At 36.9% G+C, this 14441-nt stretch overlaps 1 protein-coding gene across 2 annotated transcripts; it reads left to right on the top strand.

Annotated features, from left to right (window-relative positions):
* The first annotated feature begins 311 nt into the window (after positions 1-311).
* On the top strand, positions 312-7295 carry LOC111856282 (short stature homeobox protein-like). 2 transcript variants are annotated; one of them, XM_023836117.2, is made up of 5 exons: positions 312-656; positions 2054-2256; positions 3957-4014; positions 4248-4336; positions 4720-7295. In XM_023836117.2, the coding sequence occupies exons 1-5, from the start codon at positions 407-409 to the stop codon at positions 4957-4959; spliced, it is 840 nt and encodes a 279-aa protein (XP_023691885.1). In that variant the 5' UTR covers positions 312-406; the 3' UTR covers positions 4960-7295. The 2 variants fall into 2 exon arrangements, with proteins under 2 accessions (XP_023691885.1, XP_023691884.1); XM_023836116.2 differs by having other exon boundaries at positions 2054-2262.
* The last annotated feature ends 7146 nt before the right edge of the window (positions 7296-14441 follow it).

Raw genomic sequence — 14441 nt, 5'->3', positions numbered from 1 at the left:
TCTGCATAATTAATAGGACTAAGACAATTCCTTTAAAATGTAACTAATACAATGCAATAGTGCAGGAGTTGCAGCAGAATTATTCAAACATTTCTTAAGGTGGATAAACATCTATGCTGTGCAGCTGTCTTATTCAATTCTAATTAAATTAGCTTAGTCAATGATTGATTAAATTTGAATATGTTGCGAGCTCACTTCCAAGCAGCTGAGCCGCCTGCAACTGCTTAAGACTGACAGCCGGGGGCAGGGCCGCAGTACCCACGTATAAAGGCGGTGAGCTGTACGGCACAGACATAAAGTAACAACAGCCGTATGAACCGTCTGTAACCCGAAAATTACCGTTAAGTAAGACCCACCCGTGAAAATACGGACTTGGATTTTGTGATCTGGACCTTTGGATAGAGTGATGGAGGAACTTACAGCTTTTGTTTCCAAGTCCTTCGAGAAGAAAACCAAGGAGAGCAGGAAAGACAATATCTCATATCGGAAAGTTTTGGAGAGCGACTTGGCCAGTAGCAGAGACCTCGGGAGCACAGAACCAAATCTAAAAGGCATTACTGATTCCAGCAACCACTCTCCGATTTATCTATTCAAAGAAAACTTAGAACTCGATAAAGAACAAATTGAGGATATTCAGAGTAAAAGGGCTAACGAAGGTAAGTCAATTTCTCAGTTGCTATAAGAATAACTTAAATGTAACTTTTCAGACAGAACTTATTAATTTTCACAAATCAGCGTGTACCAAGACATTTCCACATATTGGAGCGTAATATTCCTATTGCTACACTGAGCAACATGACGCATTTTTATACGTAAACTGAAGTTTATCTAAAGATTTACAGAACGTTTGTATTTATTATTACAATGGAAATGCTAATGAAATTATGTCAGCAGTTTGTGACTTAGGAGGGAACGTAGCCTACATAGGCCCAAACTACTTTTTAAAATGAAAGTTGAAGCCGTACTTTGATGATCGGCGTCTTTACAAACCGGCAGGCAATATTATTTCAAAATTACAGTATATATAATTTTGTAAAAATGCAAAAACAGGAGTCGTGGACCTTGATGAGAAGATTGCATCAACCAAAATAAGTGTATTTATACTCTAGTAACATTACCTGACCTGACGTTTTGAACGTCAGTCCTAAATATTGGCAGCACCGCTGCTTATAACGATTTGTGTTTAACAATTTACTAATAATTAGCACGAGATATCAGTGAAGGAATGTTACTGAATACTGAATGTTACTTTAGTTACTGAATAAAGAGCCTTTATCTGCAAGGTTACTCCGGCAGGACTGTATTATTATGCTTGCATTTCTTGGTTATAGGTATATATTCTTTATTCCGTATACGGAGACGTCGCTTGTAAAGTAATTAGGATTGGAATAAAAATATCTGCTAAAATAAAAAGGTTAAAAGGTTAGGGATGACGAAACTGTACAAATCATGTAATTTTAGTGCATAAATAGAATTGTGTTTTATTGTTAGGCCTACGTTTTATATTTATGAAGAGCGACATGACAGATAGATAGATAGATAGATAGATAGATACAATGTAAATAAGGATACGCACATTTAAACAGCAGAAATACTTTTACATATTAATACATAGTAACAATAACTATTAGAGAACAATAAACAGTATCAGTACAAAGAATGTCAGTTAAGTCATAGTATGGAATTCCGTATGTATTGCCTTGTATGTGGAAGTATGTGAACGTGCACTGACGAAATATTTAAAATAATTTAAATTATTTATTAAATACTTATCAGCTGACTTTCTTTCGGAAAGCCGCCAGATTTATAATAGGTTATGAGACAGACTGATGGCGATATTCCAATGTCATGACTAATAGCCTCCTTACAATATTTTTGTACGCCAGAAGCTCACGTAGCGTGTAGGGCCAGTATTTACCCTATATATACAGTAGGGGCACTTTATGCTTTACAGATCATAGGCCGCCGCGCGTCTGTCACTAGGTCATTTTTCTGTACGAACGTATAGGCCTGGTTGTGGGTATTGATTCTTAAATGTTATATGTTCGTACAGGAATATATGAATGTAGCGACAAAAGAGATGGACTGAAACCCGAGGACGAAGACACGCGAAACAAAATGAAACAGAGGCGGAGTAGGACGAATTTCACACTGGAGCAGCTGAATGAACTGGAGCGACTGTTTGATGAAACGCACTATCCAGATGCGTTCATGAGAGAGGAGCTGAGCCAAAGACTGGGACTTTCGGAGGCTAGGGTACAGGTACATGCCGATTCGAAAACGCGCAGAAAAGATCGGATACACAACGATAGTATTAATCGATAATCGAATGAATCGAAGAAAATACAGAAGATATTAAATGGAACTTACACATACGACGCATTTCAAGATAAAGAAAGGAGGTTATATTACGTGCAATGTAGCCTATGTAAATACATGTAGAGTATAATCAAGGTCTTTATAGCAAAACGAAAACGGAATCTTCATAATCTTGGCGTAGACATAAAGTTAATCAATAGAAATATGCAGAGTATAATTAAACTTCGCTATAGCGCATGATGTTCGTTCGTTGCCTGTAAACAACAACACAAAAAACAAAGAAATAAATACAATAAATAGTTACGAATGTACTATAACTAAAAACGTGATGTTTAACCATAGACGATAAAATGCTGAATGAACTATAACAAATATGTATAATAGGTGATTTGGGTGATATATTCCTATTTGTGTACACCTGTTACCCGAAATTCACTTCGTAACTGTACTAAATATGCAAAATATCTGTTGAAAATTGGCATTCATCTATTACATGTTGCAGGGATTATGCCTTAAGGTTATTGGATATCAATCAATTGATTGTATTTTAGTTCATAATAAGAGATAAAATGATTTTTTTTTATCTAGCACAGAAACATTCTTCTACAGTCTTCTATACTATATCTAGTATAATTTCTATACTATAAGCTTTTAAGGGTTCATAAACAAAATTAATAAATAAAATGAATTATATTTTAGTTAGTCTCCATGCTGTCAGTTACAAGCCAAAACAAATGCTGAATAATAAAAAGGTGACAATTTGAATACTCACATCTTTCTTATATAACAATTTACGAAATATTTCAAGCATAAATACTAATTAAATGTCATCGCTTTTACCATGGATGCGTCTAAATGATGCCGATTAACTGATACCAATGGAATACTGTAAAGTGACTGCAATGAGTTTAATCATCAGAGTAAAACACCTGTTAAAATAAAATTTGCGGATTAAATGTATTATAATTGTTCTTAAAAGTTTAAAATTCCAGTGAATCACAAACAGAAATCCCATCATTCGCTTTTTTTCTTTTGAGTTTTTGCGTATATATTTGTTAAGTAGCCTACGCTGTTTGCATGTCTCACCGTAGTACTGTACGACATAGCTTGCAGTATCTGAAAATTCTGAAATCTCCGAGTTGCAGTAATTAATTGAAATATGAACTGTATCTTTAAGGTTAGTATATTACCATTCGCTTACTCAGATACATTAAACAAATAATTGTCCTAAATGTACCCGTTTTAATGTAATGTAATATTTAATGTAAATAGATTCTAAGTATAAAAACATTTTATCCATGAATCCGCGTCTTAAATTTTTAATAAATACGTATACACAGAGGTATTCTTATTATTTTAACTTTATTTAATATAATTACTTTTAGTCAGACACCAAGACCCATCAAAGTTTCATTGACTTGGGACGCTTAGAACAAATTTTGAACGTTTATTTATCTGTATTTATTAATTTATATTCATTTATCAGTATTTATGAAAGATTCCCGAAATGGTATTATTAACTGTAAAAATGTCATATTGATTGTTTTTTGCTGTAATTTTTTGTGAGACAGTAAATTTCACATGACGAAGGCATGCAGGGGATTCTGTTAAATAATTTAATTTCGCTTCTTTTTAAGGTTTGGTTTCAAAACAGAAGGGCAAAATGTCGAAAACAAGAGAATCAAATGAACAAAGGTACCTGACAAAGACTTTCTGTATTTAAACACTGACCATGCTAGACTACGACAAATAAGACAAACTCTGAGCTATTGGATACTATCGGGAGGCATAGTGCATAGCTACACATGCAGCATAAAAGTCTGGTGTAATACACACTTGTATGTTTTCACACACGCCTGATGTTCTATAGGTTGTTCTATGTGGGGTATAATGTGGGTGTCACTGACAGCTTCTCTTGCTTTGCATAGGTATCATTTTGGGTAGCGACGGCCACCTGGAAGCCTGCAGAGTGGCTCCTTACGTGAACATGGGTGCCCTACGCATGACCTTCCAACAGGTTTTACTGCAGCTTTTGCAATTTCCAGGACGGAACTACATTAATTTGCCTTGAGATGTAACACGTGCATTTGGATGTCTACTTTCACACAAACACATATTTTAAGTTCTAGATCTTTATCAATTTAAAACTGAGAATCTACTGAATACCAAAAGGTCATGAATACTGTGAACTATAATCAAAATAAACTTGAAATACCAAAGTTCAAACAGAAATAGACAATTCTAAAGGAAAATGGACTAATAATGAATAAACTGTATTATCGATTCCAGTATTTACTGTTGCCTGTAAATTAGGTAACTAGAACTATATAAAAGGAAATCTTAAGACTGTATAAAGGCTTAATTAATATTTACTGATTGCATGTGTTTGATGACACTTAGGTACAGGCCCAACTGCAGCTGGAAGGAGTGTCTCACTCACACCCACAGCTGCACGCTCACCTTGCGACCCGAACTCCGTACCTGATATTTCCATCAGCGCATTTTGGACTCTCACTCGGACCGCTGGCAGACTCCGGCTCGGTGGCTGTGGAGGCGGCTGCCAAGAGCAACAGCAAGAACTCGAGCATCGCTGACCTCCGACTCAAGGCAAGAAAACACGCGGAGGCCCTCGGACTCTGACCCCATGGCCGCCCCTGCCACTCCCAACTCTGATAATCGCCTCTCACACAAGACGGAGCCTGTGAAAGGCCATTACAGTCGCAGTTAAAGCAAAACAAAATAAGGAAAACTGTCAAAGACCCAGCTGCCAAAACAGCCACTTGTCGGAAGGTGCAGTCAAATGTCAATGAAAGTCACTATCTTCTGTCTAATGGGGAGAACTTTTAAAGTGTGTTCTGTGGGTCTGATGTCCGGGTCTGTGCAGATTCCTCTGTATGCCAAAAAAAAAAACATTTAAAATGGGAAAATACAGGCAGCCCCCAGTATAAGAATGTCTGACGTATTTGCAAACGGAATGCCATAAGCCCTACTGTATTCAAAATCTGAGTTAAATACAATGGTTTGTAATAACAAACCCATGCATCCATGCATTACTTTGTGACTATCATGAAAACAGTATGTGGCTTCAGCAATTCATCTGCTTTATTATTATTATTATTATTATTATTATTATTATTATTATTATTACTTAAGGAGTGGATCTTGTTTGGAACCTGGGGATTGCCTGTATTGACAAGAGAGAACAAAATCGTTGAAACTTGAGAGAAACGATTGGTCCCTTAACTGTGCAAAATCGTTTTAATTGCAAACTGGCTTCTAAGTGCTGTGGGCTGCATCCAGCACATCTGACTGCAGTAAAGACTGTTTTGGGATTGATTTCAAATCCATCTTATGAGTGTCTGCTGGACTTGAATGGGCAGCATGGTTGTTTTCCTTTGTGGTGAAGCATCACGTCCTGGGGCTCGGAAGGCGGGATACTTTTTATACTTCTCTGTCAAGTTGTTTACAATCTATCCTACGAGCAGGATTTATTTCTAGACATGCGAGAAAACTTTTGATACCATTTGAGGTAATCAAAAAGCCAATGTTGAAATAAGTAAGATTTTTCTAAAGGAGAAAAAGTAATTATTATTTAATATATAAATCACATATTGGTAATGCTGCAATTAAATTGCGCAGTTAAGTGCAATATTGTAAAAGAAACATTAGCTTATTTTCTTTAATGAAAAATAGCTTTCGCCAATTAAAGTTTTTTTGAGATTTTTACCCCACTTTTGTACACAATACACAAGCATTTTCCTTATTTAGACAAAAGCACTTTTTGTTGCACTCAGCAACAGTTGAAAACAGGGATCTGAAACTAGTTACAAAGCTTCATGTCAACACTTTGTGTGGACTGGTGGACTGGTGTTGGACTGGTATCACATCCAGGCTGGGCCCTGAAGAACCTTCTCAGACCTAGCTGTAAATCACCAATGACTCAAACTAGTGAAATGATTACGGATGTGAAAAAATGTAATTGCAGAGTACAGACGCTCCTCTACTTGCAAACTTTCAACTTATGAACTTTCAGACATATGAACGAAGAGTCCAAATTGTGTTAATTGGGCTCCGGTTTTCTGTCCGCAACATCAGTTTTTTTTCTGCTCACCAATTCCTCCTAGTACAACTTCTGGCCGCTACTCCCGCCGCGCAGCAGCATAGCGTGCGTACTCCCAGCATCCTAGCTCTTTGACCTTGCGTATACCCTTAAATAATGTTGAATAACGACTTACGAACATTTCAAGTTACGAACGGCCGTTCGGAACATATCTCACTCGCAAGTAGAGGAGTGTCTATATATTGAAATCACCAGTGTTGATATATTTTCAGTGAACTATTCTGATATACCTCTAACAATATATTACTAATAACTGTGAAACCAGTGAAGTTCAGTCTCCATTATTTTTTCATTTATACCTAAATTATTGGGTGTTGTTATTTATTACTGTTGTGCAAAATGCAATACTGGAGAGCTTAATTTCAAATGTACATTTCATATAGTTTTACATTTATTTTAACATATTCCTAAGTTTTGCTTTTATATTGTAGGTAGAATCCATATTTTATGATAATTGTATGTTGTTTGTATAAAATGTAATATCATTTTCCAAATGCTTCAGGCAGGGGCATCGTAGTGGGGGGAAAAAGGGGACTGAGTTACCAGGGCCCCATGTGGGGGGAGGGCCCCAAAGGAATTTGTAATTTTATTTTCCTTTAAATATATTAATATTATTCAAAGATCACAAAAATGTTGCTAACTAATGTGAATGTAATTTTTGTGGGAAAATAAATCGGTTGACGGATTGAATTGTGTCCTAGCTTACAGTGCCTGAGGACAAGCACCCTCACCCCCTGCAATGGTTTAGTCTTTACCGGGCTTTTTAACTATAGGCGCATTTAATTTAGCGGTCATTCTGCTGAATCAGCTGAATCCGTGCTGGAAGATGATGCCAAAGAAAGCTAAATCCGGTTTTCAAAAAAGAAAAGAGAGGCAGGAAAGAAGCAAAAATAAAACGAGGGAAAGCAACTACTTACAAACTTTTTTCCCCAAGAAAATTGAGCCAAAATGTGAAAGCGAATAGCCTACATGAACTATGATTATTAAACACTTCAATACCACCGCGAAATTACACATATCTTAACATGATGTAGTCTAGATAAGTCTAAATATTTTTTTTTGTTTGCTTAACCCCCTGGGTTCCACGGCATCGTCGGCGATGCCGCGTATCTTTCTCGTCTATTTCAGTTTATATCTCGCTGAAGTGTTCGTGTAGAATCATGGAAAAAACGCTGGCTAAATCTGTAATCTGACTTCTTTCCAAAACGACCATTGTCGGAGGTATTTAAAGTTTTTAAAATTAGGTTAAATCGGCAAAAAGTGTTCAATTTTCATGCAGGCCTGTGATGTTAGGCTACCTTTGGTGACATTTCCTGTCATAGCTTTTAATCATTCTACAAATAAAACCAAATTCCAGTGAAGTCTTGTGTGATTAGGCTGTTTTTTTTTTTTGAGGGGGGGGCATGAGCACTGTTTGTGCATAGGGCCCAGAATTTGGTGCTGCGCCCCTGACTTCAGAGATGGAAAAACTAAAACAAAAAATGTAACCTAAAGGTAACCTGTTTCATTTTCTAAAAATCTTTTTTTGTCAGATTTTTCTAACTTTCTTCATACTTTTAACTTAAAACTATAAATGTAAAATTATGATCTGAAGCTAATGTTCTTTTATGAAATAAGAGAAAACTTCATCATGAATCACGTTTTATTCCATGTATACTAGGAGAGCAAACGAACAGCAATATAATGCTTTCAGTCTCTTATATACAACCATCTACTGGTTACCTTCCCTTACAACAGAGTTTGTGCACAAAACTTCACGCTGAATAAAGTTACCTGCCTGTAGGTCAAATAGCAACTTTATTAGTGAACTTCATTTAAAATGTCTGACTAAAACACCTAGAACAGTTGTTACTGTTATAAGTCTGTAGAATGACATTGTTGTTTTCCAAATAGCTCTTTTCTCTGTACTAGACGAAAGCGACAAAGGATCCACCACGGCTGACATTCAAATGGCAGGTTGACTTTGCGGATCTTTGATTATTGTTTGTCATCACCATCCCAGGGTTTTTGCCAGCGTTCACCATATGTTCCGGTGCACTTTACCGCCCTCTTATGGTCAAACCCAAAAAGGGCTCAATCAAAATTAATCGTGTCTCTTTTTCCTATTTAATATAGCAGATAAATCATCTGAAGACACATTATTATCTTTAAGTATATGAAAAAAAAGTGGATAATAAATATATTAGCAATAAAAATATGCTGCTATATTAAATGCAGCCCAGATATAACAGGTTTAACAAGCTGGAATTGAAAGCAAACCGCGGACTGAGTGGCACATCTCTAGCAGCCCCTCTGAGTGGGGCAGAGAGAAAATAGCACAGTGCATCCAGAATGGGGTGATTACAGGGTCCTCATTGAAGCAGGCATCTCAGCGGACAGCCTGCAAGGTATGGCCTATATATAGATATGCTTTCCTTTAACCAGTAACCACAGACACTTCCAGCCAGCAGGCCCTCAACTTTACAGAGAACATAAAACACATGCAAGGACTGTTGCCTTCTGCCCTCCGCCTGGAGATCAAATGCATGAGGGTCATGGGAAAATAGTTTCCAACACTCTTTGGTTTTGTAATCCTTTCTAAACATCCCGCTGCACTGTGGTGACATGCAACTCTTGGTGTTTTCTGATTTTGGGTCCAGCATGTAATTAGTATGATCTACAAGGAGCTGGACTCAAGCACTGTGACAGTGAAAATACCTTTCATGAAGATCAAAGAGGGCGTATATTTAAATTTCACCATTTAGACATGGTCTGAATTGCCCTGTTTCTTTAACTTTCTGTGCATTTTCATAATGTAAGAATGAATCAGTTATTCAGGCATATTAATCTATTGTCCAGTCATCAGCCATCCATTTTACAGACCCATATATCCAAAGTCACATTGTGCCTGGGGCCCATCTTAGGATGCACACTGGATGAAATTCTAATCCAGCATGGCACACACTTATGGCGAAACACACGATACCCCAGTTATCCTAACCTGTATGTCTGCGATCTGTCAGAATCCTCTGAGGAAACAAACAAATACAGAGCCCTCATAAAAACCCCATAAACTAAAAAATTAATGTATATTTGGAATGCGTAGTGATGCACTGGTTCTCTGTCTAAATGACATTACAAAAATGTGACTAAACCCAGATACACTGCATTCATTTTTAGAAACAAGCTCCAATGTTGGATTTACATCATTTTAAGACAAGAAGTGATTCTTGTTGTGTATTAATGCTGTGTATTTTCGTATTAATTTATAACTACAAACAAACTAGTCTTTTTTATTATATTTCAATGCTATTTAAATGTTATATTCAATTTATATGTAAAAAAAACCCCACTGTTTCTTGTTTTTCTTTCCTTAGATGATGGAACGTTCTCACTGACATACACTATATCATAAACGATAATTACAATCTATTTGTTTCCTAATGTGTAGTAAAAAGCATTTCTTCCCCAAAAATAAAGTGAGCTGTATGGATGTCACATTATATTTTACTCCAAATTATGGTTTTTAAAGAAGTCCTTCTAAACCACAGAGTGTGTTTTTGATAAATACAAGCTGCATGCAAGTAATTAGAAAAAGACAGAATAGGTCAGTAGAAGGTCCTGACAAAAGGAACTGCATGGCATTCTCCACTGTGGTTATCACCAGTTAACTAAAATACCATCAGTTGCTCAAATATTACTGTTCATATATATATATGGAAAAGATCTAAAATAAAAATGGTTCTCAAAACCAAGTGCTATCTGCCTTTATGTTTCCTGATGTTAAATTATGTCCTCATATTAGTTTAAGAATGCATACTGTAAATCAAATGACAAAACTGCATGCTGTGTAAATAAATTAGAATATTTCCCTTTGGGCTTTTCGGAGGTAGGCTTAACTCGTCCTCCAAATACTACCAATAAGTATTTCTTTTTCATAATTAAAACAGTTTCCAACATACAGGGAAATCTCCATAGAGGGTAAATTCTAATAAAAGCAAACGAGCCAGTTACCTCAAAATAGGGAGTCTTTCAAAAATCTTTTAAGTATCAATTTTATCAATCAGTTTCAAAGTTTTGTCTTGTGTCCCAATGGCAAAGAATACAAGACAATATGCAGAACAGCAGACCTACAGTATAACAGTAAAATATGTCACAGCACTGTTTACATTTTGAAAAGTATCAGAAAAGTGGTATGAAACACTGTACCGCCATTCAAGCGGCTTTGCTGGACAAGGGTGCAGAAAATACTCGATGCAATCAAACTCTTCATGTTCAGTATTAATGTTGTAAGTGCTAACTCTGCCAATAATTCTGATTTACAAGTTATTAAACTACTTAATGCTGGGTTTATATCATCTTTTCGAAGGTCAAGATGGAATTACGCAATGTTTTTTTTTTTCCAAACAGCATTAAAATGTTGCCACAGTATGTGCTCTGTCCTACATGCACAATATATAATATGTATCCAGATAAACATACAGCACATGGTCAGTAGTCTATTGTGCACATAATTGCGTGTAATTAGCCCATGCGATCTGCCATTTGTTTGCCATGAAGCGCATGAAATGCAATTCTTATTAAGTGTATGCAGGCAAAGTCGGAAAAGATAAAGTGCCTAATGAAAAAGAAACATGAAATACATTTCTACAGCAAAAAGTTAGGGTTAGGCCAGGTGGCACCAGCCTACATTATTTGTTATCGTATTAAAAATCATAGACATTAATCCGTTACTTAAATGCTTTGTATGAGACTAATGACTAAGTATTTCCATATGTTTACTGGCATGCTCCTATTCCAGAACAATGTGAGTAGCAGCACCTCAGAATGGGAAAGTTGGTTGTGAGAATCCCAAAGGTCATTCTGTATGTTTATATACCGGCCAGCCACTTGAGGGAAAGTTAATACAATGCATGATTAGTCCAACACTTGGGCTCAAACCACAGCCCCTATTCAGATTACGTGACGGTATCTGAGTCAACTTTGGCCAATTAGTGTGGGCCACAACGCTCAACAAATGGGCCATATCATGCCAAAAATAGGCACGAACTGAGCAGAGAGCACCATGCACCTAACATTGCAACAATAAAATTAATCCAGACACAATTTTTTTGTAATCTTTATATTATTTTCCATTCCAACTGTCGTCCCTTGTGCAAAACAGTTAAGCACAAATTCATGTAAATGTGAAAAAGAATTAGAAGAATTTCAGTATTTAAAAGCAAGAAAGCCCAAGATCGTAATAAAAACCTTAAAGTTTCACTGTGCTAAAGTGACTATATGCTCAGTATTGCCAGGTGTCATTAGAGGGACTACATACTCAGTACCGCCAGGTGTCATGAGAGGGACTACATACTCAGTACCGCCAGGTGTCATGAGAGGGACTACATACTCAGTACCGCCAGGTGTCATTAGAGGGACTGCATACTCAGTACCGCCAGGTGTCATTAGAGGGACTGCATACTCAGTACCGCCAGGTGTCATTAGAGGGACTGCATACTCAGTACCGCCAGGTGTCATTAGAGGGACTACATGCTCAGTACCGCCAGGTGTCATTAGAGGGACTACATGCTCAGTACTGCCAGGTGTCATGAGAGGGACTACATGCTCAGTACCGCCAGGTGTCATGAGAGGGACTACATGCTCAGTACTGCCAGGTGTCATGAGAGGGACTACATGCTCAGTACCGCCAGGTGTCATGAGAGGGACTACATGCTCAGTACCGCCAGGTGTCATGAGAGGGACTACATGCTCAGTACCGCCAGGTGTCATGAGAATTGTTATAATCACAGTACTGGAAAGATGATATGGGAGCATTTTATTGACTCATCAAACTGGCTTGATGGCTATTGGTTCCATTTTCAATTTATTCTTTATTTTTCTTCTTTTGGGTTTGCTTTGTGAATCTTTGTGCCATTAGTAGGGACTATTTGAGTCCATTGTGTCTCTGGCAAACACTGCTTGCAACATCCTGCCATGTGCATCAGAGGAGAAGACAGACAGCCAGTCACACTCAATCTCACTCCTATGCAGCATGAGATTCAGGCTCCCTCATGACCGTGACTTGGACGAGTGATTACAGTATAACAGTTTTTTCCAATCTGGGCCTTAGAAATCCACAGTCAGTCCATATTTTTGCTCCCTCCCAGCTCCCAAGTGGACTGTCTGTGGGTCCGGGAGGACTGGATTGGAAAACACTGGATCATAAAACGGTTGGATGGATTTATTTTGGCGATTAGGAGATTTGGAGGTGATATGTATTGTACTACTTCCCCACCTGCTTGTGGGTTGCATTGATTTGTCTCCCCTGTGCAGTTTTACTCCATGCTGGTTCTATCGGATTGAAGAGGCAGGCCGGGTCATTCTGAAGCTGTCCTTCACTTTCGGTTGTATTTTTGCTGAAGAAGGGACTGCCAGTCAGTCATTATAGAATGACATGCCTTTGAAGTGGCTATGCCATGATGGTCAATCTGATTGCATTTATGTGTGCAGTTCAAACACATGCGGTTAGTGCAACTGGCATCTTTTAATCGCCTATTTGTCTAGTTAGTTATATGTGTGCATTTGCCCTGATGATAAACTGATATCCTGTTCAGGTTGCATCCCTCCCTTGTGGGCATATTTAGTATAGTATACTTAAATTAATGAATTTTCCTGTATTCTTAAATTGACTAAAATAAACATATTCCAAGACCCAATCAGGTGACTATAATTCAGTGCAAGTATAGTCAAGTTGACATTTGACATTAACTAGAATGGCACTAGCAGTCTAGCAAGTTAATTCACAAGTTCTAAAGCACAGCATTGCTCTTTGCTAATTGCTCAATTTTTCCATCCCATAATGCCATTCAGTGAGCAATATCTGATAATATGGTTTACTACATACTTTACTTTAAGGCAATTTGTACTGAGCACCAAAGCAGCGTCTTTCCTTGGGTTACTAGTCATGGGAAAATGAAGTTTACAATGAGCAAACTGGGCCCAGCAGGATGGGTCATGCGATTCACTCACATATAACCAAACACGGCGATAATATTTTGAAGTCTGTAGGCTTGATGATGAAGGTCCTTTTAATAACTGAAAATAAATAAATAAAATAACATTTTTTAAAAGTATTTTAAATATTTTAAATACATAAAATACAATCTCTCAAAGTATTTTGCTACAAATTAGGTCTATTTTTTTTCCATCCAACAAAAACACAAACTACAAAATACTCAAAAGTAATTAAATACATAATGATTATAATACATTTATTTTGAAAACATTATAAACAGGGCTATACATATTAATAAAAAGGCATAACACATTATAAGCATATTTATCATGCATTATTAATGCTCTACGAAGCTTTCATCTATGATGCACTATAGATACCTTCATAATGCAGTACAAAGCATCCTTAATTCTTAAACGGACTATTATAATGCATTATAAAGTTTATCTATAGTGCACTATAGATGAGAACTGGAGTTTATAAAGTATTATAATCGACACAACAATAGTAGATGTTATAATGCTTTATTAATTCTTATACCGACGATAATAGTGCATTATTAAGGTACGTGTATAATGCATTATAGATTACGGCTTTGAGTGAAGTGTTACCACTACACATTTTGCTGACAAACTCATCATGTTAAGCACAGGCAACATTTATGGACACAGACAGATAACAGGGGGTTTCCAAACATTCTTAAACCTGGGACCCCCATGAAATTAATCCAGAGCTACGAACTTCCTACCAGTAACATTTTTTTTTACATTGCATAAATTGGAAGATAATATAAGCATTTAATAATTCCACAAAATCTCTGAGAACCCCCTGCAAATACTACAGTACAAAGTCTATGTCAAAAAGCCTTGATTTGTGTGCTCAACATTAAGACCTCTGACAATAATGCAATCTGGGTGGTTAGAATGTTCCAAAGCTTCTGATACCTTTGAAGGTTTAATTGTGCTAAAGATTGCTGCTCATGTAAAATTCATGAGGCAGATGAAAACTGCTAATAACTATTTTGCG

This window comes from Paramormyrops kingsleyae, chromosome 16 (genome assembly GCF_048594095.1).
Source record: "Paramormyrops kingsleyae isolate MSU_618 chromosome 16, PKINGS_0.4, whole genome shotgun sequence".
Lineage (NCBI taxonomy): Eukaryota > Metazoa > Chordata > Actinopteri > Osteoglossiformes > Mormyridae > Paramormyrops > Paramormyrops kingsleyae.
Note: the sequence above shows the minus strand (reverse complement) of the source record. Positions and strands in the feature narration are given on the sequence as shown.

Bases quoted from the DNA above. Each gene is read 5' to 3' on its own strand.
- LOC111856282 (XM_023836116.2), top strand. From the start codon at position 407: ATGGAGGAACTTACAGCTTTTGTTTCCAAGTCCTTCGAGAAGAAAACC. The intron at 2,263-3,956 runs GTACATGCCGAT...CTTCTTTTTAAG, and splicing joins TTTCGGAGGCTAGGGTACAG to GTTTGGTTTCAAAACAGAAG. The intron at 4,337-4,719 runs GTTTTACTGCAG...GATGACACTTAG, and splicing joins TACGCATGACCTTCCAACAG to GTACAGGCCCAACTGCAGCT.